We start from the raw sequence: 23946 nt of genomic DNA, 5'->3' as shown, positions 1-23946 counted from the left end.
AAGACACAAACATGGCTGTCAGTACAAAAATCAGTCCTTATTTGAGGAAGCACTCCATGCTCCACAGAGCAGTAAGTATAAAAAAAACAACCTTTTTCTCACACATCTTCAAAAGAATAAACCAGGCTTTAAAAGAGGAAGGAAGTTTATTGATTCTCATGTGTAAAAGTAGCATAAAAACACCTCTAGGGTGATGAGGAAGAAGAGAAAGTGTAAATGTGCTATTGACCTGCTCCCTGCCACATTATCTGTGATGCTTAATAGTGTTTCTGAAGACCCTGGTGTTGCAATGAAGAAGGGCATAAATTCAGGATCTGGCTGTAAAGATGTCTTGTGGAGGCCTGTCATCTTAGCGTGTGTGATTTATAGTCTGTGCCAGGGGCCCATGAAGAGTGACATGCCAGGACTACATATGAATGAAGCCGTCTGCCCTGGTGCAGGGCCGGCCGGTGATGTGATGCCTGCTGTGTGTGTACACGAATAGTTTGTAAGTGACACAAGGGTCACAGGTAATCACAGGGGCTAGTGTCCGAGCCGAACGTGGTTGATGAATGTTTCAGACATGTCTGGGGGACGGTGGGAGCGGGACGAGACATTAATGATGAATGACAAAAGTTGTCCTCAAACACCTCATCACCTTCCAAAACATCAAGGTCGAGGCAGTCATGCAGCAGAGCATGTTTGGTTTGGCCCCAAGCCATGGATCAAAAACAGATTTGATTCTTTTAATATTTTAAATGCTTTTTAAAAAATAATATTCTTTTAATATTTTTGTGCGCTTAGTCATGAATCACAACATATGCATTGAAATGCACATCATTTTATGTGGTAGTTTCTCTGTAGTGGGCAAAATTTCAGTGTATCCCTACATATTATGAAAGAATATTACCTCAAGTCCAGGTCTCATATTCAGTGTCAAACCAAAATCAGAGTTTCACTAGACTGTCTGTTAACAGTAAGAAAAAGTTTAGTTCTATAACAGTTATTACGCAAGTTGCCTGCTCAGTTTTAAGACAAGATATGGCAGCAATTTACAAGCACAAAAGCATTTTCTTGGACAAGCATTTGCAGCTGTGCAAGAATACAAGACTGATTATGCATGGACATGAAGGTTTACCATGAATGTGTGCTGTTGAACTTTCTTTCCATGCGTTCTTAACTTGAGATTCTCCTAAATACAGCTACCCTTGATGCCAGCCTTCAATTAAAGATAACGATCACCATTCTGTCAGCAGGACATTGTTTGTGTCACAAAGCTCAGCGTTTCCTCTTTAGGAGCAAACAGCATGGGATGCTTCGATTTTCCTCATCTGTAAATCAATGGCAAGCAGGCAGACAGCCGGAAATGTATTGTGCTGTGGAGAAAGTGGGAGACTGGGTAAGAATCTCACAAAAGGTCAAAGCCAATTCATCTGTTTGCAGGCTGCCACTGAGCTTTAGGCAGAAAGGATTTGAAGTTTACAGAATTAAACAAAACTATAAGACTGCTTTCAATACAAAAGCAAAATTATAGGTGAAGTATGTAGTTTCTGCGACACTAGTGGCAGCTAGCAGAATTACAAAAATAAAGCATATTTTCAAACAATGCCACTTTTGCACGCCACGTTGCCGAAAAGAGCTCTTGTCATAGATATACTTGTTATACCACGACACATTAAAACACCAAGCATTATGTTATTCTCCTCATGTCTGAAAATAGACCATGAAGGAAAATTTACAGCTCATTCAGTCAAACTGAAGGATAAGGATTATTTGTAGTGCAACTTTATAATAACTTTATGAAATGATTTGTTTCAGTCCTTTTGAGTCAAGCTTCCCTAAACCAGAAGTGCCTCCCATAAATTAAAACGCAAGATGTGTCCCAATTTAGAGGCTGCATCCATCGAAGGTTGCATTCGAAGGCCGATTGCATCACAGCGGTACGACAAAAGCTGCTGTAGAAAAGCTGCTTCAGCTGTGTTCTGGCAAGAAGATGTAAGAAGCTGAGCTTCTGATTGTTTGATTTTGAACTAACTTATTAACCTTTTAACAAAAGGCATACAGTGAGCTACGAGGTTGTTAATCCATGTTATTTGCTTCTGCTGAAGCTGTCAGTCCACATTATTTCAAATAAACATGTTTAACTGGAAAACTACATTAACCATGATGCTAAACAGAAAATTACACCAATCAGAGTCGAAAAAAGCAATACACTTCAAACGTAATCGAGTCGATCTCCCTACACTCAAAATACTAAAATGTTTGTATAGACCTCTTTGGAGCAGACGTCACAATTACATCACTTGCAGCTGCGCGTGCATTGTGATTGCAGAAAAATCTCGGTAGCAATTGGAGGAAAATGTTCAAAATCCACAGAATAAGAGAAAAACGTTTTGTTGTGCCTCTGGATGTTGGAATCGGAATGCAAAAAATATAGTCTTCATTTTTAAAGAAAACCATCGTTGAAAACGTCCTTGAAGCTAAACGGAGACGTATCACAGACTGGACTGATGACACCTGCAAGGATTAGTCTACTATTAAAGCAGGAATTTGATGTAAACAGTAAGTCTACATAATATTCACATATGCAGTTCAGAGGACATACATACATAGCAGTTACAGCATGAAATAATATTTAAACCTATAACATTTTACATAGATAACTTTTAAACATAGTCTATAAAATTTTTATTTCACAATTCTGACTTTTTTTTTCTTGCATTTGCGTGTTTATGACTCCCAGTTTGGCCATTATAACTCGCAATTGTGAGATTATTTCACAATTCTGAGGGAAAAAAAGTCAGAATTGCGGGATAAATTGCAATTCAGAAAAGACAGGATAACGAGTATATCTCACAATTTTTCTTTGTCAGAAATGTGAGATATAAACTCAGGTTTGCGAGAAATAAAAGTCAGAATTGTGAGATATAAACTCTAAATTAACTTTTTTAAAATTCTTTTATTTCGTGGCTTCCATAGACTGCTACTGCTCAACGGTCATTTTCTGCAACCAGGTAGGCTCCGCCCATAAAAATCGTCAATGCTGTTTCAACACCAAATTGGTCTATATATACAAACATTTCATATATGGCACAACTAGCCAGCATATTAGCAACTGCATTAAAAGCTTGAACACTAGCAACTGTTTAGGCTGGTGCAACTGGTGGCAACCATCCACAACACTGTAGCAGCTGCATAGCAACACACTAAATTTCCTCAGAACACTGTAGCAATCGGTTACCAACACTCTGGGAACCATCCAAAACACTGTAACAGCCGCATAACAATGCACTAAATAAGCCTCAGAACACCTTAGTGACTGTTTAGCAATGCTCTGGCAACCACCTAAAACACTTAAGCAACCACATAGGCCCTGTTTATACCTGGTATTAATATGCGTTTGGGCGATTAGATCACAGTGGACGATGCTAAAATGAACTTTCACTGTTGTTAGTTTTACTTATACATCCTTATTCACATTACTTAAACTCATGTAACTACATTAACTTAATTTAACTGAGTTGTTTCTACTAACAATGAGTATTGTCAGCTTTACTTAAGTGTTTGTTCAGTCATCTTAACTTTGATAAGTGAAAAGCACAAATTAATGTTGACATAACTAACTGGGCAGTGGATCCATAGTTCTCAGCATGCTTTGCAAGGGACTGCATTAGGAGAGTAAATTTAGGGATTAAAGTGTTATTTCATGTGTTAATCAGTAAATGGAAAGATGTTGTTGGTTTATGTTAGTGTTTAATGTTCAATTATGTTTGGCATTTAGAGTAGTGTCTAATTTTTGAATTTTGTGGATACCATTATGCAGAAGAGTGGCGCCTGCGTTTAGGCTGTGAGCCTCATATACGTGTTTATAGGATGGAATTCCTGCTCTCAATTGACCCTTCGCCAGGAGTTTGATTGACATGCGATCTAACCAATCATAATGCCGAATCTGCCATTTTGTCCGACAAAGCAGTCAGGAGTTAGAATATTAACCTTTTTTTTTTTTTTTTTTCATACAACTAAATTATTATTTGTTAAAATGACTCAATTTAGTTGCGTGGAACCACTTGACACTGCTTTTTTAAGTAAGTCCAGCAATTCCAAAACATTTTGAGCTTGTCCACTTTCGACCACTTCCAGAGGTAGTCAAAAATGCATTCAAACGGATTGCTTTCATAGTGTAAATGCTCATGTGGTTGAATGTGTTTAAACAGCCACTAAAGACCGCCCTGTTCTTGATCTCTTCCTACTTAATGCTTAAACATTAAGGGAAGTGCTCTAGACAGACGGAATTTAAACTTTGTCGGCTGGAGACTCGATTTTGGTTTGAAGACGAAAACGCACAAGCACAATGTTCTCTCACTTTTCTTGATTTCTAACTGGTCTTACGGCTATCGGAGCAGAAACGAAAGCTGATGCTCTGTATGTTTTTCCGTCGTCTCTGTGTGCGTTCATATGTAAATTGCATGAGCTTATTTTGTCCATTGGATTGAAAGATCTGGAAAAAAAACCAAAAGCATTTACCCACCCATAGATTGTCCCCTCGAAGAAATCAGGACAGAAGTAGTTAAAAGTGGACAAAAGAGACGGATTAAAACTGGTATAAACCGGTATGTGTCTCCCTCGTCCACTTGTAATCCGAAAAACCAAAATGCATCTTGATACCAGGTATAAACAGGGCCATAGAAACATGACAACATACCAGTGTCCTGGTAATCGCATCATGGAGTTCACTCGCATGTTCTGTAGAAAAAGTAAAACTGTGGTTATAAAGGGGCATAAAATGCTTTTGCACATCCATTTCTTTGTTCACTCTTTGTGTGCAGAAAATGTTATTCTGTGTGACTACTATTAGCTCTGATGTCACCGTATGTCCCTTGTCTTCACAATGCAGTGGATATTCTCAGGAGGAAAGTGAGGAGGAGGATTACATAGTATGATTTATAAAGGTGAATGTTCAGAGCAGGCCACTGTCTCACTTTCATTGTACATATGAAAAGGGACCAGCTATTGCGTTAGCTCCTATTCTACCCAACTGCAGGCTGTAATTTTTTTTAGGGATGCGGATATGTCATCCTCGATGTCGCAGTACAGTTGATTTGTATTCAGGATGGGAGCTGGTCTGCATGGTGTTACAAAATGGAATCCAGGTTTTTCATATTGGTACCGGCCCCTCTGGGGCAGCATAAAGCCCCACTAAAGCTAGTTTATTGAAGCCCATTTCCAGATTGGATATTGAACTCCCAGATGCTAATGGCTCTGCTGTGGACCCTCTGTTTGTTCAAATGCCAAACTCAGTTGAGCCAAGCTTTGAGCAGGTGGGCGTGACCAAAAGTAGCATCCAAAACATTAACCCTGTCTCACGAAATATCATTTCCTGTAATGTGGGACAGTGGGGGAAATGAATGTGACAGGCGGTGTTTGGTTATGTTTATTATTTAAATTTCAAATCAAAACAATGCATAACGAGATTGCTCTCAATGAAAAACATTTCCCATGCATTCTCTGTTTCATTTACCCTTGATTAGTGGCTGTAACACTAAGAAAGTATTTTAGGAAATTTGGAAAGTAGAGCGCTTATTTCAGAGGCTGTATAAGGGGTTCCAGACAAACCACTCATAGACAAATGAATGGGAGAAATCATTAATGCTTGCTTGGCAACTGTAGGACTCCAAGGGTTAGTTAACAGAACCTGCTTTTTGGTAGTTCATTTGTTCCAGAATGTGTATGTGAATCATTTTTGTCAGATTTTTTTTTGCTGATTTTGTGTGGAAGCCCATTTTTGCTACATGATTTTGTGGAATAGTTGCAACACTGATGTGTTAAGTCATGATTTTGAGAAAGTCACAAATGTGAGGTATAAAGTCACGATTTTGAGAAATAGTCACAATTGTGAGGTAAAAAGTGTCAGTTGAGAGAAACAGTTGCAATTGTGATGTATAAAATCGTAATTGTGAGAAACAGTCATAATTCTTAGGTAAAAAGTCACAATTTTAAGGAATAAATTTGCAAATTCACATACCTGTGAGGTATAAAAATCGCGATTTTGAGAAATTATTGCAATTGTGTGTGTATAGTCACAACAGTCACAATTTTCATTAATAGTCGCAGTTGTAGAGTATAAAGTCTCTATTATGAGAAATGGTTGCAGTTGTGAGGTATAAAGTCATGATTTTTATAGTCAAAACTATGAGGTATTAAGTAACAATTTTGAGAAATAGTCACGTGAGGTTTAAATTTGAAATTTTCAGAAACTGTTGCAATTGTAAGGCATAAAATCTGAATTGTCGGAAATATGTGTGGTATATTTGAGTACTTGCCTACCAAGATGGCTGCCAAGTAGGGGTCTAACAGTACATGTATTTGTCGCGAACCGTCATGGTACGGTCCATGCTGTCACACAATGAATACAGTCGTCACAGTCGTCATTACATTTACCTCAGGTATTTAGTGACGACAACATGTTCGGTAGAAAAATGAACTCTAGAGAGGATCATTTTGTATATGCACTATATTAGCCTATTCATTATATTTACTTTAACCTGTTAGTAATGTCTTGATTATTTAATAATGTTTGTATGTTTTAAATAAATTTGTTATGAAAACAAGTTAAGACGACCACTGTGTAAATAATTATATTTCAAAAATGAATTGGAGTAGAAAATTAACTTTAGAAGTTAATGATTTAGAAGTTAATGCAAAACCTGCCTTGCGTGCAATTTACGTTTTTCTTTTGAGTGTTATTATATCTAAAAATGAATAGCAACTGAATTTAATAAGTTCTGTTGTTAACTGATTTAATATTATAGTAATGTGTAAAGGGCTCCCTGTATACTTAACAACATTATCAGAGATAGATTTTTTTTTTTAAACTTTGTAATTGAATTTATTTAAACACAGAGAACACATTTATAAAAAATAATAATAATAATAAAGTTTAGTTTTCTCCCCCTGCTGTACTGAACCCATACCGAACCATCATTTTTGTGTACTGTTACATCCCTACTGCCAAGTATAACTGACTTGCTTTAAGGGACATGATTGATTTGCAACTAATTTATAGGCAACATTTTTTTTATTGTTGTCATACTACTTATAAAACATCCATATACCTGGAGTATAAAGATGCATGTTTTATTGAATTAACATCCGTCAGTAAACAAACCATTAGTATTCTATTGCCTGCCCATTGCTCAACATGCCACTAAATTAAATATAGATGCAGCAATAACAACTGTCTGATAGCATGACTCAAAAGTGAGTGTTTTGCTTTGCTTGCCAGTTATTCATTCCATGTGATAGGTCACTGAAGTAAGGACATGAAATGAAAAAGAACAGATTGTAGATGTTTGAAGAGAAGCTCTGTTTTATTTTCCTGTGGTCATCTCGTCCACACTGTGGTTCATTAGTATTCCAATCGCAATTAAACTGTACGTTCAGCAGATGGGGAGAGCTTAGTGTCTGCAACTCTGCTCACTGCAGTGTTTTCAGTGATATCAGCATGATGGAGGGCATCTCACCCTGAAAGTCCTTCGGGTGTTTCTACATTCCACTTCTGTTAATGCCTCTGAAAGTTTCAGACCGTGTTCTATTTCTGAACGCTTCATTTAGGTTGGCTGAGATGGCTAAAGGAGTAGACTCAGTGGAGTTTGCTTCTGGCCTGTGTAATGCATCTCTAACAGATCTCTTCCTCTATTATCATGTTGGAGTAAAGATGCAGTGGAGTAGACAGTGTGCGTTTTTTTTTTCCTGGGACTGAAGACTGTTTAGATTGTGTTTGTGCGATGCCTTCTGTTTTATCTCTTTGGAGAAGTCTGTCAACCTTTAGCAGGTGCAGTGTACAGATAGTGCCTGGTACCTGTATGTCACCCTAGTGTAGGGAATTCTGGGAACACAGCCAGATCTTTTGGAGGACTTGCTCTTAAAGAACCCATCCAGATAAATATCAAGGTCCTCTCTCTACGAAGAGTGATTTTGCGTTTTTGTGGTAACACGACAGTTAAGAGTATTTAAACGCAACATGCCACTTTATGGTTTCATCGTCGTAAAACTATGAATTGGATCATATATATTAAATACAGAAGATCATTAAATTTGTAACGCGGGTTGCCAGTTTGAAGACACTCAACAGGAGCGAGCTCAATTGACATTGGATGACGAGGAGACTTACAAGCTGTAAGATAATTAGTTGATTTATTGATTCATGATGAGTTGATATCCTGTTTTAATAAGCTCCCGTTCATTAGATTTTTATATGGATGCTGAGGCTTTTTAGGTCAGGTAGAAACTGCGATCTCTGACCTAGTTTGTTCACAGGCTTCCATGGCTGCAGTTCGCTCCATGTGTTTTCCTGGTAACCCGGGGTGGAGAAATACTATTGGGTAAATTGACAATGTGCGGTCTTGCACAGAACAAAATAAAAACAGAAATTCTGACACGAAATGCAAATTTTAAAGTAAAATAACTGGCTGTAGCATTGGTTTTCAGAGAAATGAGTATTTGAACTCAGCATGTTTAATAAATATCTGCAAACATATTATGGTATTTTTATGCTTTATACAGTCAAAAACGTACATAGAGCACCTCTAACTGGAACCAGAGCTTCTAACGGCAGCTGCAGTGACACAATGAATTTATCAGTCAGCGATTGGCCGTTTTACTTAGAAAGCGGGACCTATTCCGCCATGTTGCAGTTTCTACCATCCAAAATTAAATAGGAGTGAACCATCTTTCTATATCTATATCTATATCTATATCTATATCTATATCTATATCTATATCTATATCAAGTTGTTTTATCTATATTAGCATAAGGTTGCCATGAGTTAATGAGTTCAAAAGAACACCATTTATTTGGAATAGAAATCTTCTGTAACATTATAAATGTCTTTACTGTCCCTTTTGAACACTCTGTTCATCAAAGAAACTTGAAAAAAATGTATCACCATTTTCACAAATATTAGGCAGCACAACTGTTTTCAACATTGATAACGTTTCCAAATATTAGAATGATTTTGAAAGCATCATGTGACACCAAAGAATGGAGAGAAAAATTTTAATAATATTTTACAATATTTCTGAATTTTTGATAAAATACATGCAGCCTTGGCCAGCATAACAGACTTGAATCAAAAACAATAATAATAATAATAATAATAATAATAATAATAATAAAAAAACTTCAAACGTTTGAATGGTAATGTGTATATAGTAAATAAATATTGTAGTAGTAATAAAGTAATAAAGTTAAATTTAGAGCAGAGAGTGTTTATCTCATTTTCAATACAGTAGTTTTATTTTTATTATTATAAACAAAAGATTATAGCAGGTCTGTTATGCTTAATACATGGCTTAATGCACGGATCTCATATTTTGACACAAACCAGATTTTTCCCCTCAACTGTTTACATTCATTTATTTACATTAATAACTCACCAAGAGACATTTTAAATAAGAAGAACATTCGACCATTTGCACATATTACCGTGAGGCATAAACACATAAATATGCATGTGAGCATTAGAGAGTAGCCGCCTGTCAGTCAGACAGCCCTCGGCTACTGAATTGAGTATGCACTCGGTATTACCAAATCTACAGAAAGGCTGATATTGCTTTATTTTATTTTACTATCGATTTGGTGAAGTTAAGATCATTTTGACATTCTTAATTGGCATTATTTTGGCCACTGGCCATCCAGCTCTATAAGTCTTTTTTTTAATAGAAGCTATTTTAAAGGATTAGTTCACTTTCAAATAAAATTCCTGATAATTTACTCACCCCCATGCTATCCAAGATGTCCATGTCCTTCTTTTGTCAGTCGAAAAGAAATTAAGGCTTTTGATGAAAACATTCCAGGATTATTCTCCTTATAGTGGACTTCAATGGAGCCCAAACGGTTGAAGGTCAAAATTACAGTTTCAGTGCAGCTTCAAAGGCTTTAAACGATACCAGATGAGGAATAATGGTCTTATCTAGCGAAACGATCGGTCATTTTCGAAAAAAAATTGTAAATGTATATGCTTTATATAAACAAATGATTGCTTTCCAAGTGCTTCCACCAAAACCGCACTTTTGTATTCTTAAAAAAAGCGTACACTGTATGTTCTACGCCTTCCCTATTTTACTTATGCAACGAACGCAGCGCCAGTTCCATTTTTTTCCGTAAGAAAGAACCGTACTAAAGTACGGTTTTGGCGGATGCACTTGGAAGGCAATCATTTGTTTATATAAAGCATATACATTTACATTTTTTCCGAAAATGACCAATCGTTTCGATTGATAAGACCCTTATTCCTCATCTGGTATCGTTTAAAGCCCTTTGAAGCTGCACTGAAACTGTAATTTTGACCTTCAACTGTCTGGAGGCCATTGAAGTCCACTATATGGAGAAAAATCCTGGAATGTTTTCATCAAAAACCTTAATTTCTTTTCGACTGAAGAAAGAAGGACATGGACATCTTGGATGACATGGGGGTGAGTAAATTATCAGGAAAATTTTATTTGAAAGTGGACTAATCCTTTAAGTGATTATTATTCAATGTTAGTTATAACACTTCATTTTATAGAGACATTATATTCAATTTTGCAATATTGTTTTGACCTGACAGAGAGAAAGAACATGAGATGAACCAGGAAGCAACATTTGGAGAGGCGTGGCTCTTTTTTGGATGCCGCCACAAAGACAAAGACTTTCTTTTCAGGTGAGTGTATTTGCAACGAAACACTGGAAACTTTCTTAATCTGTTGTTTGTCTTATTGTCCAGAATAAACATTAAAAAAAGCCTTAAAAGATATAAATGGACTTAAAGCAATTGTATTTATTGTTTACAAAAAAAGTATCTTGAACTTTTTTACCCCATTGCCAACTGTTTTTGTTGTTGCTGTTTTGCTTTAAGAATAAACTTCATTATATTTTATTAAATTTATGCTTAAAATACAACAAAAATTAGGCTAAGAAAAATAGATTTCATTTTAAGATATTCTCTAAAAAGCCTTATTATCTGATGCAGTTTTGCTCCCCAGGTTATTTTGTTTTAAGTATGTTTAGATATGTTTAAGTATGTTTAGAAAAAAAAAAAAAAAAATTTAGAAAATGACTTTTTGCAGTGCAGACACACACACACACCACAATTCCTCCACTCTGCCCCCTTTGCAACCTGATCGTATGTTATCTCCATAACCTGAGAGTATTTTTCACTCGATCTGCCAGCTTTACACAGGCTCTTGGCGTCTGGTCTTCTCTTGGTTGCTATCAGCCAGAGGCTCCTGTTGCACTGTCCTTGAGAGTAATGATTGGGAAAGCAATGAAATTAAAGTGCTCCCTCTGAGAGTATGGGCCATATGATACGAGACATTATATAAGATGATTGGAGTCTGGCCGTCCCATAGGCACACAGTCATAATTCACGCGCAAGGTCCTGAGTAATGACATTGGTGCCCGGATTGGTGAGTATTAAGTGTGTTGTGACCGAGGGGCGGCACACAACTTTGTATCCGCACTTGGCTCTACTTGACATAAGAGCTAATAAAAACAAGATTCAAAGTCAAGGTCCTGACATACCATTTCAATCTATCTATCTTTGCCTTCACTGGTCCTGAACATCAAAGGATTGTTTATATTAACATTTCTAATTCACGTTTGTCAGCACTCTGGTTTCATTTATACTTTTTTCCCCCTCTGCATTGATTAAGCCGATCAATGTAATGAGTTTTGTGTTGTTCGGTGTGACACCCTCATTGTCTGCTATGCTTTAATGAACAAAGCAGAAAGTGCCAGTGGCATCTGAGATGAGAAAGTGACTGAACCTGGCTTGCAAAACTCAACACTCACTAAAACACAAAAAGCAAACCGGATAGCCATCAGGCAGCCTGCTAAAGAAAACAAGGCATCTGCAATCAATTCTAATCAAACATGAACCTTATGAGTTTTAAAAGGGTGAAATCAAGCTTCAATCATTGTTGTTGAAACAAAGAACACTTGTCTTGGCCCCTTCGTCACCAACGAGTCTCTTGTTTTTATGGATTTGGATTACATGAGGTTAGCGGGTGAGGACAAAGGATCACTCAAGTCTGTTTTTTTAAAAACATTCGATATCTGTGACCAGAATGTCAGCTTGTTAACCAGTTAAGATGGATGTGGCTCCCCGTAAACATATGTACTCAAAAACCTTCAAAAAACAAAACCATGAAGCATGTACAATAAAAAATACCTGATTGTTAAAGGTGCTCTAGAATAAAAAAATGAATTTACCTTTGCATAGTTGAATAACAAGAGTTCAGTACATGGAAAAGACATACAGTGAGTCTCAAACTCCATTGCTTCCTCCTTCTTATATAAATCCCATTTGTTTAAAAGACCTCCGGAAAACAGGCGAATCTCAACATAACACCGACTGTTACGTAACAGTCGGAATCATTAATATGTATGACCCCAATATTTGCATATGCCAGCCCATGTTCAAGGCATTACACAAGGGCAGCCAGTATTAACGTCTGGATCTGTGCACAGCTGAATCATCAGACTAGGTAAGCAAGCAAGAACAATAGCGAAAAATGCTGACATGATCGATGATATCATGATATTTTTAGTAATATTTGTAAATTGTCTTTCTAAATGTTTCGTTAGCATGTTGCTAATGTACTGTTAAATGTGGTTAAAGTTACCATTGTTTATTACTGTATTCGCGGAGACAAGAGCTGTCGCTGTTTTTATTTTTAAACACTTGCAGTCTGTATAATTCATAAACACAACTTCATTCTTTATAAATCTCTCCAACAGTGTGTAATGTTAGCTTTAGCCACGCAGCATAGCCTCAAACTCATTCAGAATCAAATGTAAACATCCAAATGAATACTATACTCACAGGAATCGATGCATGCATGCAGTATGAATGACGAACATCTTGTAAAGATCAATTTGAGGGTTATATTAGCTGTGTGAACTTTATGCACTGCATAACTGCACTTATAGTCGAGAGCTCGGAGGGCAGGGAGCGAGAGATTTAAAGGGGCCGCAGCCTGAATCGGTGCATAGTTAATGATGGGCCAAAATAGGCAGTTAAAAAAATTTATTAAAAAAAATCTATGGGGTATTTTGAGCTGAAACTTCACAGACACATTCAGGGGACACCTTAGACTTATATTACATCTTTTGAAAAGACATTCTACGGCACCTTTACTGACATGTAGTTTCATAATTTAGATGCTGAATTTTTTGCTTTGCGTAGTTAACCTGCAATAATCTTACAGTTTGATGTATTAAGCTAAATAAGTTTTCTTACAGAATATATATATATATAAAGTGCTGTCAATCGATTAAAAAAAAAACTTGATTAATCTTTTTTTTTCTGTGATTAATCACAATTAAAAGCAGTTTATACGTTTTTAATATTTTATAAATGTAATAATTTCCACAGTTAATCTACAAAAATTAAAACAACATAAAGACAGTATACTTAAAACATTTGTTTAATGGGATCTTTTATTGATACTAATACTGCTACTGTCTCTGATGCTACTGAGATTGATTTGACGCGAATCTCACACGTGTCCCACTTTCTCACAACTCTTTACTTTCATTTAAGACTTTATTTAACTCATTCAAGGCTGCTCTAATGATGATACTCAACAAAACATTTTTGGCATTATTGTGTGTTATTGTTCGTTCAAGCCTGACAGAGAACTTGATTCTGGCATGCTGTCCATGTGCACGATACTGGAGCACGTCTTTCTGTGCATCATGTGTGACAGGACATTCACAGACAGCACATTCTCTTTTGGTGCGCTTAAATGGTTTAAAAGCATTTGCATGAATAAGAGTGTGATCATATATTGTAATGCTAGCCAAAGGATGACATATATGCTGTGTTAATTGCGTTAAATATTTTTAGTTAAACTGGAAAAAATTAATTGCATGCGTTAACGCGTTAACGGCACTAATATATTATATATATATATATACCAGCAGAAGCAGCAGAAACGTCAGCCTCAGGGGTGTGGAAATACTTCAAAATGAATGATGACAACATGCACATTGCGAACTGTATGCATTTCGTGCTGAATGACGCAGACAACAAGCGCTCCCTCACGTGCACGTTCTCTCTTTCTTGTGCATGATCAGTTCTCCTTGCGCCTGAATGGTCAAATGCACACATAGTGGTCAAAATGTCCATCCTGTGGAGTATCTCAATACAGTCGGTTAAGTGGACGTAAACAGGTGGGTGAAGGAGATGTTGTCATATTACATCTATGGATTTGGTCTTAAAGGGAAAGTAGCCTAATTAAATATTTGTCATTACAAACGTTGTTATGTCAATGTTAACGTCCTGTCAATGTTAACAACAAAAGATGAAATTATATAGTAAAATAAAATGTATCATATGGTCATATTGCCCACTCGTCCCATATTCCACCATGAGAAATCTGGTCACCCTAGGTTGTGTTTAACGTTACATTGGTTCACAGTGTTATGTTATAAACATTTGTTCTGTAATATTTGTTTAGCACTTTATGAAAGGCAGGTTAAAAAATACTTTTTTTTTTAAATGACTTTGGTTAAAAAAAAAACAAAAAACAAAAAAAAAAAACAATAAAAATTCACTTACATAAATGAACTATAGTGTCCTGCACCCACTTGTAAAATATACCAAAAATATCTGAATAATTTTTGGTTTGACAATATATAGTCATTATATACAGGAATACATAAATTAAAATACATTAAAATTATCTCAATGGCAAAAAGTGTCCCAATCAACCTGAATTCTCCCTATATGTGTGTAAGAGAGGTGTGCTATTACTTTTGGAAGTAACTGTGAAGTCTGTTTTGCACAGCACTACTTGAGATTTTCTTCAGAAGCTTTCAAAAAAAGATGTTCTTTGCATTTAGATGATGATTGGAAACTGTTTAAGTGGTGATATCCAAAGGAGGTCTCAATACGTGTTTTTGTGATCCATTTAAACATGGCTATTTTCAGATGTGTGCAAACGCTGGCTTCATCCATCATCCATCTGTTTAAATTCCACTCAATCATCCTCCTGTTCTCTGTAGCTTTGGTTTAAATTTATAGTAGATAGCTGAATAGATATGACAACTAGTTTCTGCTATAGTTCACCCAAAAATGTATTCCCCCAGCTAAGATAACATCTGTTAAAAGGAACGATTTACAACAGCAGCCTTGAGGTTTTATAAACTTTCTTGCACGATGGATGAGGGAGATGAAAATTTGAGTTTCAAATGCAACACACTAATGAGCTCCATTGTTGTTACATACCACTGCAAAATCTGAGAGAATCTAATTTGCCATTTGTACCATTTGTATATTTTAATGCATAAGTTTAGTTTAACCACCGCAAAAACAACCACTGACTGATGAAATAACAGTGAAACACGGTAATAAGCACATTACTGCTTTTTTTCCAGAGAGGAGTTGGAGAGATTTGCGCATAATGGAACTCTGAGCCATCTGATCGTGTGCTTCTCCAGAGATGAGCCTGATGAAGTGGGAACCGTTAACAGACCAACATATGTCCAGCATAACTTGCTTCTCCATGCTAAAAATGTTGCCAGCATCCTTCTTAAAGACAAAGGCTGTCTTTATGTCTGTGGGTGGGTACAAAATACAATTTTTCACCATTTATTATTGTCTAGTGCCATTTTGTTCACGAAATCTCACGATTTTACAGGGATGCCAAGAACATGGCAAAAGATGTGAATGACACACTACTGGAGATCATAGGAAATGAACTTCAACTCGATAAACTGGATGCTATGAAGATAGTAGCAGGACTTCGTGAGGAGAAGCGATATCTACAGGACATTTGGAGCTGAGAAAGAACGCATAGTACGCAAACAAATAGCATCTTATTCACAGACAGATTCCCAATCTACTTTTTGGCTGTTTCAGTCCAAACCAGGACCACAGGTGCCATTGAGTGATAGCTGAACAAACTGCTTTTCAACTGCTTTAAGTCTCAAGGCTTTTTCTTTTGAAGTTTTTTTTAAAAGCCTTCATAAAAGCCTTTACGTTCATAATCTGAAGGTACGGTGAAACATGCGTAGATTGGATTAAATTAGATGTTTGGTCAAAACATTTTAACTGTGCCTTTTATGCAATTATTAAAGAGAAGCCCCGCATAACCATTTCATTCTTTGAGGACCGTTTGTGTAGGGTTTAGATACAGCTCAGGTAAAATATGCATAATGCATTAGACTAAGAAGGCAGGAGGATGCTAGACATGAGAAACCAAAACATGACACACTGGATGGGAAAACTGTCAGAAGCTGCCAAATCCAGGATCATCTGCAGCATTTCCGTGTTTTTCAATTCCAAAAGTTTTTTTAAGATTAGAGAGGATACTCTAGCATCATCCATTTTCTTCCCAACAAACATTTTGCTATTTAGGATTGAAATTCATTCAGGCATCCACAGCAATTATACTAGTCTGCAGAGTTGGTAAATCTAATGTTACACCCCAAAATCTGTCAGAGTAAGAAAACATGTTAATTAATTGTCTACATCACAATATCTGTACTTACGTAGACAAAAATAAAATGCATACCAAAAAAAAAAGAAAAAGTGATTAAGTATTTGGTTATTTACTTTTTTTATTTATTTTTTTTTATTTTACAGAATTGTTTATTACAAATGATTTTTCCCTGCACATTTTTTTCTTGGTGGAGGGTGGGACTAAATATCTTCCACAACAGGCTGCAAACTGGCATTCAGATCTGCCTCCATTTAGGATCTGTTTACACGACACTTTTCAACTAAAAATAGGAAACTTTTTATGCTTTTTAGGCTGTTTCGGAAACGTTTTATGTTTTGGCTATTCATTTACTCGACAACGGAGTTTTGGGGGCCTGAAAACGCAAACCTTTTAAAACAAGCCTTGAAAATGATACTATTGTCTCTGTGTAAACCAAAAAATAAAAAAAGTGAATGTGAAAACGGTGAAGTCATGCGCATGAGTATTACGTGTTCCGTATATCCACCTTAATTTTCAACGCGGAAGTAAGGTGTTTTCTGTGAATGTACGAGACCAATATATTAGCCGCTATATGGAAATGAAAACTAAAAAAAAAAAGTAAACTAAAAAGTAAACTAAAACTGCGCTGCAAACCTGCATGTTCATAATTAAGACAATACATTAAAATAATATGGTAAGAAATACCAGTTTGCAGTATCAAGCAGCATAACAAGCTCTTTTATACAGCTAAAAATAAGTGGAAGCGAATCCCACACATTAAATTTACAAATGGCCATGTCCGCTCTTACCTGAAAAACAAGGTGGATAGGCGCGTAGTTTTTATTTACAAAGTGACATCGCCAACTACTGGCCTTACATGCATAATACAGCGTTTTTAATCATTTTCGTGGATCCGTGAGAGCGGGGATCTTTTGTTGTTGTACAAGAAAAACACAAAAGGAAAAACATTGCCGTTTTTAGTACATCATTGTTGTGTAAACGTACCCTTAGTTAGAAACGCCCAACTTCCTACAATCCAATCAATTCCCGAAGGACAAAATCAAGTCCTGCCCTACATTTTTTTTCTCATTCCAGAAGCCGTTTCACTTGGATATACATCACAATATGGATGAATAGACTATCGCAACTTCTGTTTCATGCCAACTTTAACGGACTGTCATTTTGTCAATTTTTGTGTTTCATTTAGTATTATTTTAAAGCTGCAGTCCGTAAGTTTTGCCTCTTTGTCGCCATCTCCGTTTGAAACCTGCAATTGCAGTTATTTGCAAAATTATGTTCTTTACGCGAGTTGTGCATCAGCACGGCTCCTCAGCGCAGATGAATCTAATGTTTTGAGGTGTACCTATGTGTGGGCTGCCATGTATGTAGTGTGTATTATCGTTATCAATAACTGTATGGATTAAGTGAAAACGTGTGCTTTCAAAAGCCCTGTCGACATTTATTCTTGTTTTTGCATGGGCCCGATCGCTTTTCCTTTTTCACCGAAGTCTCTCCATAGTCTGAAGTCTTTTACTTTTTACCACAGTTGTCGATGATGATTGTCGTTCTGAATTGTCTGGATTACAAGCCACCATCTCAAGTTTAAATACATTCCAGCTGCTGTAAAAAGAGGCTACAAATGATCCGCCACCAGCAGCATCCACACATGTGATATAGCCTACTAGCCAGGACTCCTCCTCCTTTTTGTTTACAGACGTGACGTAATGACGCAAAGACAAACATCAGCAAACTCTTATTTCCTGTGAAAACCTACCAGTACCACTGCTTTTATTTTTTGTGACAATGACTGGCTGACGAGATTATCTCTTGCATATCTTTTTAAAATCATTCTATTTCTAAACCTCAGTTCGGTTTCAGTTTTCTTTCTGTATTCCCTAGTGTGGAGGCATTAATCATCTTTATGACCTTTCTTTACATGTGTTTCAGACCACTTTTGTCTCAAGTGTTATTGCATAAAGAACAGACTTAAGAGTTTTCTGTCTGTGTTACTGATGTCTGGTAAACACTGATTGTGCACAAGGACTCTTGAAAGAGATGATTCACGTCAACACTCTAGAGGGTCAGCAGGCTAATGAGACAGTGTAATCATGGAAGAATAATTACAGAATCCATCCTCATGAGGTTATGAAGTTATGAACACAACCCCTTTAGGATCAGTTGTGAATTTAGGGATCTTATGGATTATAAATGTTGTCTCAGAGCGGGAAGAAGGTTTCCAAGCTCCCAGACTGAACAGCGATGAGTAATGATGGTGCTGTGATTTGGGACGGTCATGAATTTAAGTGTGGCACTTAAAATTTAAAACAAGCACTTGAAATTTTATGGGAACAATGAAATTGCATTTGACTAGAAGCAGTGAATGATGGTTTTACAGAGGAGAAAAAAAAATACAAACAAAACTATGGTAATCATGTTTATAGAAGGAAAAAAAAAACAAGGTTAATTGGAGAAAATGTTCAGTTTTGTGTGAACTATCCCTTCAACTAGGCAGCTGATGTTGATGAAGTCTTTGTAAATGGCATTCATGAGTGTTTTCTATACAAACACCGTACAAATCAAATCCTTTGTGAAATTTGATTTAGCTGACCGTGTTAAAAACCGACAAAGCCAAAAGAGTGAGAGGATATTGAATCATCAGATTTTTGTCTTCTTTTAATTTACTTCTTTTCTATCCCATGAGCCTCTCTGCTTGTTTACGAGTATTATTTGCATCTGTACTAGGGAATAGCTCTCAGGACAGCGCTGCAAAGGCACATAAATGAATCCCATAATGAATGTGCTGCATTAATGATGGGTTTTATTTCTAAATTAGATGCTCTTAATTAAAACGGTTCAAGGTGCCTTTATGACTGTGGTGCATAGAAGTGAAATGGTAATCTAAATAAATCACGAAGGCCACAAACTTGCAGCGTGCTGGTGGATATGATAGATCTCCCTGTTAAGAATGGCTTAAATGAAGCAGAAAGATGTGTGCTAGAGGTAATGATTATCATTAGAGGAACCTCTGCTTCAGCCCAGTTTCTATCGTAGTACGTCCATGTTCATAATAGCGGACCATTTCTGGGAAATGATATTGTTAGGTTTGACATTTTACTGCCACTGTAAGTGTCTGCCAAAAGTTGAAAAGGGTTTTGATGATCTCTGTAGACCTATACAAAACTTCATTTCAGTAGAGATTTCACAGTTGTAGGTTACCCAATAATTATAACTATTAATGTGCTATTTTATATAAAAAAAGAGGTCAAAGGTCACTATACTCCACTAAGAACAGCCTCCAATTTAACAAAGAAGAGGGCTTCAGCTCACCTTTTAATTCCCGGTTGTTAATCCAATCATCCTATATCAAAAATGAATTGTAATCATTATTTTTTCTTGTTTTCCAGTACAATCTTGTTTTAAATACTTTTATCACATGAAATATAAATACTAATCATATATTATTAATAAATATTAATGAATATTATTTTTTTAAGAGAATATGTTTGAAGCATATTTTTCTTACCTCATCGAATATTTTAGTGCAACTTTTAAACTTTTTATTTCAGAGCAAAATACAATAAAATTTGGTTTCCAAGCTGTAAATTTAGTCTTGTGTATATGGCCATTCCCAAGCATGCAAAGGATTTTGCCTGCATTATCTAAAGGAACAGAACCAGTGTTAGAAAGCAGAAATAAGACCATTTCTTCTGTAATATCAAAAAGGGTATTAAAGGATGTAAAAATCAAAACTGAAATCTCTGTCCAAAATTATATTGTGATGGGACATCTAAAAAACAAATGAAGCACAGATTCATTTTCAGATCCACAAAAAAACATCCTGGTTGAATATCCATAAACGTAGATAAAAACCAGCTTACAGGGGTAAAAATTGTGAAGGATTTTAAAGTGAATTTCTTTAACCTTATTTGGTATTACAAAGTTTTTATGAGCAGACCATATATTACCTAAACATAAGGAAGGATAAACCTGTTTCCATAAAGCAATTGCTTGAACAATACTACTCGTAGAGATTAATATTTTTCTTATATGAATATTATTAAGTTTTTTATCTAACAAATCATCTCCACCTATCATTAAACAAGGAGTTTCTTCCCTTAATGTAGTGTAATGTAAGGATGATTTAATAAGATGTAAAAGCTTAGGTGATAAACCATTAATTATTCTCAAAAACTCTATGTGAGTAATATTAATATTGTTTTCCTTAATGAATTTTTCATAACTAATCAGATTTCCGCAGGTCTCTGAATTTAAAATAAAGATTATATTCTTTTCAAAACATTCTTTGTTAAATATGGTCCTATTTTTATACAAAACATATTAATTATTCCATACAATACATTTATGCAGTGAAAATTATGCTCAAAAGCCAATTTCCATGAATCCAGTGCCTGGAAGCGGAAGAATTGTCTACACCGGATGCGAGTGGCACAACGCGACAAAATATAATAGAATCCATTATAATCAGTGATAATGTCTACACTGGATGTGACACGGAAGACAGCTTCAATGCTGGATTTGCAAAAAGACTATTACTGAAAGATGAAGCAGTTTCTACTTTAAAAGCAGAAGCTGCTGTTTATGGGCCCCAAACTGTAAGTATGTTTTCTTGTTTATACATGTCTTTTAAATGTATAGTTCTGTTGCTATTTTTGGTTGCATCAAGGACATAAAGACCAACACATTTTTGCTTCACTAGCCCTTTAGCTAAATTCTACTGCATACTTCTCCAACAAACGCCAACAAACTTCTCTGTTCATAGACAAACAGTAGTTCATGTTATAAATTAAATGATACCTTTACAAAAATGCTACTACTCAGTCATGTATTCAGCTACAGTAAAGCTTTAATCAGGATAAAACCGCATATTGAAAGCTAACAAACAGCAGTAACATTTACAAGTGACAGCATATCTAAACACTTTGACACAAAAACAAATGGAAATATTTACCATTTGTAAATGTCCTTTAAAAGCAGTGCTTGCAGAGGTTCTGCTTGACCCTCTTCATCATTACTGCTATCTGGGTCCATAGACGTTGGAACAGGGGGGCAGGATTAATGCATTTTTTTTAGTAGTGTATGTGTCTACTAGCATGTTAATAGCTTTAAATGTTTTGACTGTCAGTGCTATTTCAATATAGGGCTCTATATGTTCATTCAGTGGCTTGATATTACCGGTATGAATTTTCATGTTCCAAAATGTTGTGAAAATAAAACAGCTCGCCCTCGTTCATTTCAGGGGCTCTATTTAATTACCATTTGTGCATTTCATTCATTGCGTCTTGACACCAGTTCAAAACTGAGTCCCAAAAGTCTGCGTAAGAAGCATAACACGCACAGACTCCATGTAGGCCTATGATTCGCTCTTTTGTTGTTCTGTTTTCTTTCAGGATCAAAAATACAACAAATGAAAGCGTTTATCTGTATTTCCGACTGATGAGAACTATGCATATACATTCATAAATCAGTCAATTTTGTATTTTATTATGAAATATTTTATTCTAATGTGATCATTGACTCAAGCACTGATGGACCAAAGAGCGCGCATTTCGACATTTGCAGTAAAAACTTGAAATATAAATTCTCAGAAAATGCATTTAATACCAATATATTGAAACATCTGTTTAAATACTCCATAAATAAAGGAGTCCAAACATTGGAAAAATCTTAGTCCACATGCGTTTTATATTTAATATGAGGGAAATAGACATGCATGCATGTGTGACACAAAAAATATTTAACTTTTAGGTAGCAAAATATTTTTTAGTAATTCTATCAGTTCTAAGTTCTAATTCTAAGGTTATTACATTGTCTGCTATATATTTGCTTCTTATTTATTAAATACGGGCAATTGATTGATAAAACATTGATCAAAATTAAGATACAATTTATACAAAACGAATATCTTTTAAAACGAGTTTTCTATAAAACAAAACTTAATGAAGTCGTCAAAATCATGTTTTACCAAAAACAGCGCCGTTGCTAGGAGGGTGCCAGCGCCTCTGCCTTCCAGCGCCTATGCCTCGCGAGTGGATGATAGCCCTGAAGACGCCTAGCAATGATATACCTTTAGTGGTAGTATACCTTTAGTTAAGTTATACCTTAAGAGTCTTCGTAGCGCGTTAAGAGACAATGTTATCGGGAAACGCAGCCCAGGTATGATGCGTGTCATGCATGCCTAATGGAGATTCCAAAGCGCTCTTCTTTGGTCAGAACCATGGAAAGCGATCGCAGATAGGTCTGTCCTACGCACCGAAACTTTTAACAATGCAACAAAATATTTAAAGAGCATCAAGTTATTAAAATCTATATTATGTATATGCACAGATAATATAAGAGTAGGCTATATTAGTCAATATTTTTTTATTAGGTTAAGCAGTGATTGGATAACTTTTTTTTTTTTTTTTTTTTTAATTTAACATTTTTAATTTAAGGCCCACCCACAATTGGTCTGGCCCATCCAAAACTGGAATCCTGGCGCCATGCCTGGGCTACACTGAACTGTGCGTAATGCCCAAAGACGTGAAGTGAACGAGACAGAGGCTGTCCTGTACTGTCTGAAATGGTTAACTCTGTGGCGATGCATGTGCAAAACAGATTTAACTAATCATAAAGTCAATCAGGATACATAGCACAGCCTACTATAGGCCTACACTAACACCCCCCCCCCCCCAAAAAAAAAAAAAAAACAGTGAACCCCCCCTTGAACACATTTCACATGCCCATTATATTATTCACTACTTTACTAAATATATCTTGTTTTAAAGATGTTTAGATAAATTTACAAGAAAACAAGACAAAATACTGAAAAAGAAAGTGTTTGTTTTTTTGTTTTGTTTTGTTTTTTTACACAAAAGCTTGTGTAAAAAAATGAATGGCATTATCTTTCACCATTGATATCCATAGATAGTTGACTCGGTACCATAAGAAACAGTTTACTGTGTCAGTGTGACATTTTCCAGAAAATGTATTCGTTTTAAGACCAGAACACAAACAGAAAACAACTAATCAACTGGTTTAAGGTGCTCATCAAAGGCAAATAGCTTGAAAGCAAACACAGAGTCTAGAGCATTTTTTATTTTTTTTTAATCTCAGAAGATGAAATGTACAACGCATCCATCTCAGGTATTACGGTGTAAAAAGGGCGATAGGGGAGTCAATTAGTCCTCATAATTACTAAAAGGCCTTCAGTACAAAGCTAATTGATTTTCCATTTAATGAGTGCAGCGGTAATGACCCTGAAATAGTGGTTGTAGGCTTCACATAAAAAAAAAAAAAAACCAAGAGGACAGAATGTTTTTGAGGGGGTTTGGGTTAATGTGCTCATCATTCGTCTTGTGTAAAATTGTAGTTTTCACTGAGGAGAGAGCTATCAGACCTTCCCATCATCCATTCAACGATTTTATGGCGCAAACTCTAAACAGAAACTTTGTTGAGAGCTAAACCCTTATGCAAGTCTTTTAAATCCAGGTATTTGATAAT

General features: G+C 35.9%; 1 protein-coding gene across 2 annotated transcripts in view; it reads left to right on the top strand.

The window, feature by feature from the left end:
- mtrr (5-methyltetrahydrofolate-homocysteine methyltransferase reductase) overlaps nt 1-18320 on the top strand; it is a 32179-nt gene extending 13859 nt beyond the window's left edge. The window contains exons 13-15 of one of the 2 annotated variants that reach the window (XM_067378636.1): nt 10587-10679; nt 15401-15586; nt 15664-18320. In XM_067378636.1, the coding sequence (XP_067234737.1) occupies nt 10587-10679; nt 15401-15586; nt 15664-15808 (424 nt within the window). In that variant the 3' untranslated portion in view covers nt 15809-18320. The remainder of the gene's footprint in view (nt 1-10586; nt 10680-15400; nt 15587-15663) is intronic. The other variant, XM_067378635.1, reaches the window with a different exon arrangement.
- Nucleotides 18321-23946: the final 5626 nt, after the last annotated feature.

Source organism: Chanodichthys erythropterus, chromosome 23, assembly GCF_024489055.1.
Source record: "Chanodichthys erythropterus isolate Z2021 chromosome 23, ASM2448905v1, whole genome shotgun sequence".
In the NCBI taxonomy this organism is placed as follows: Eukaryota; Metazoa; Chordata; class Actinopteri; order Cypriniformes; family Xenocyprididae; genus Chanodichthys; species Chanodichthys erythropterus.
The sequence above is the reverse complement of the archived record's forward strand: the minus strand, read 5'-3'. Positions and strand labels throughout refer to the sequence as shown.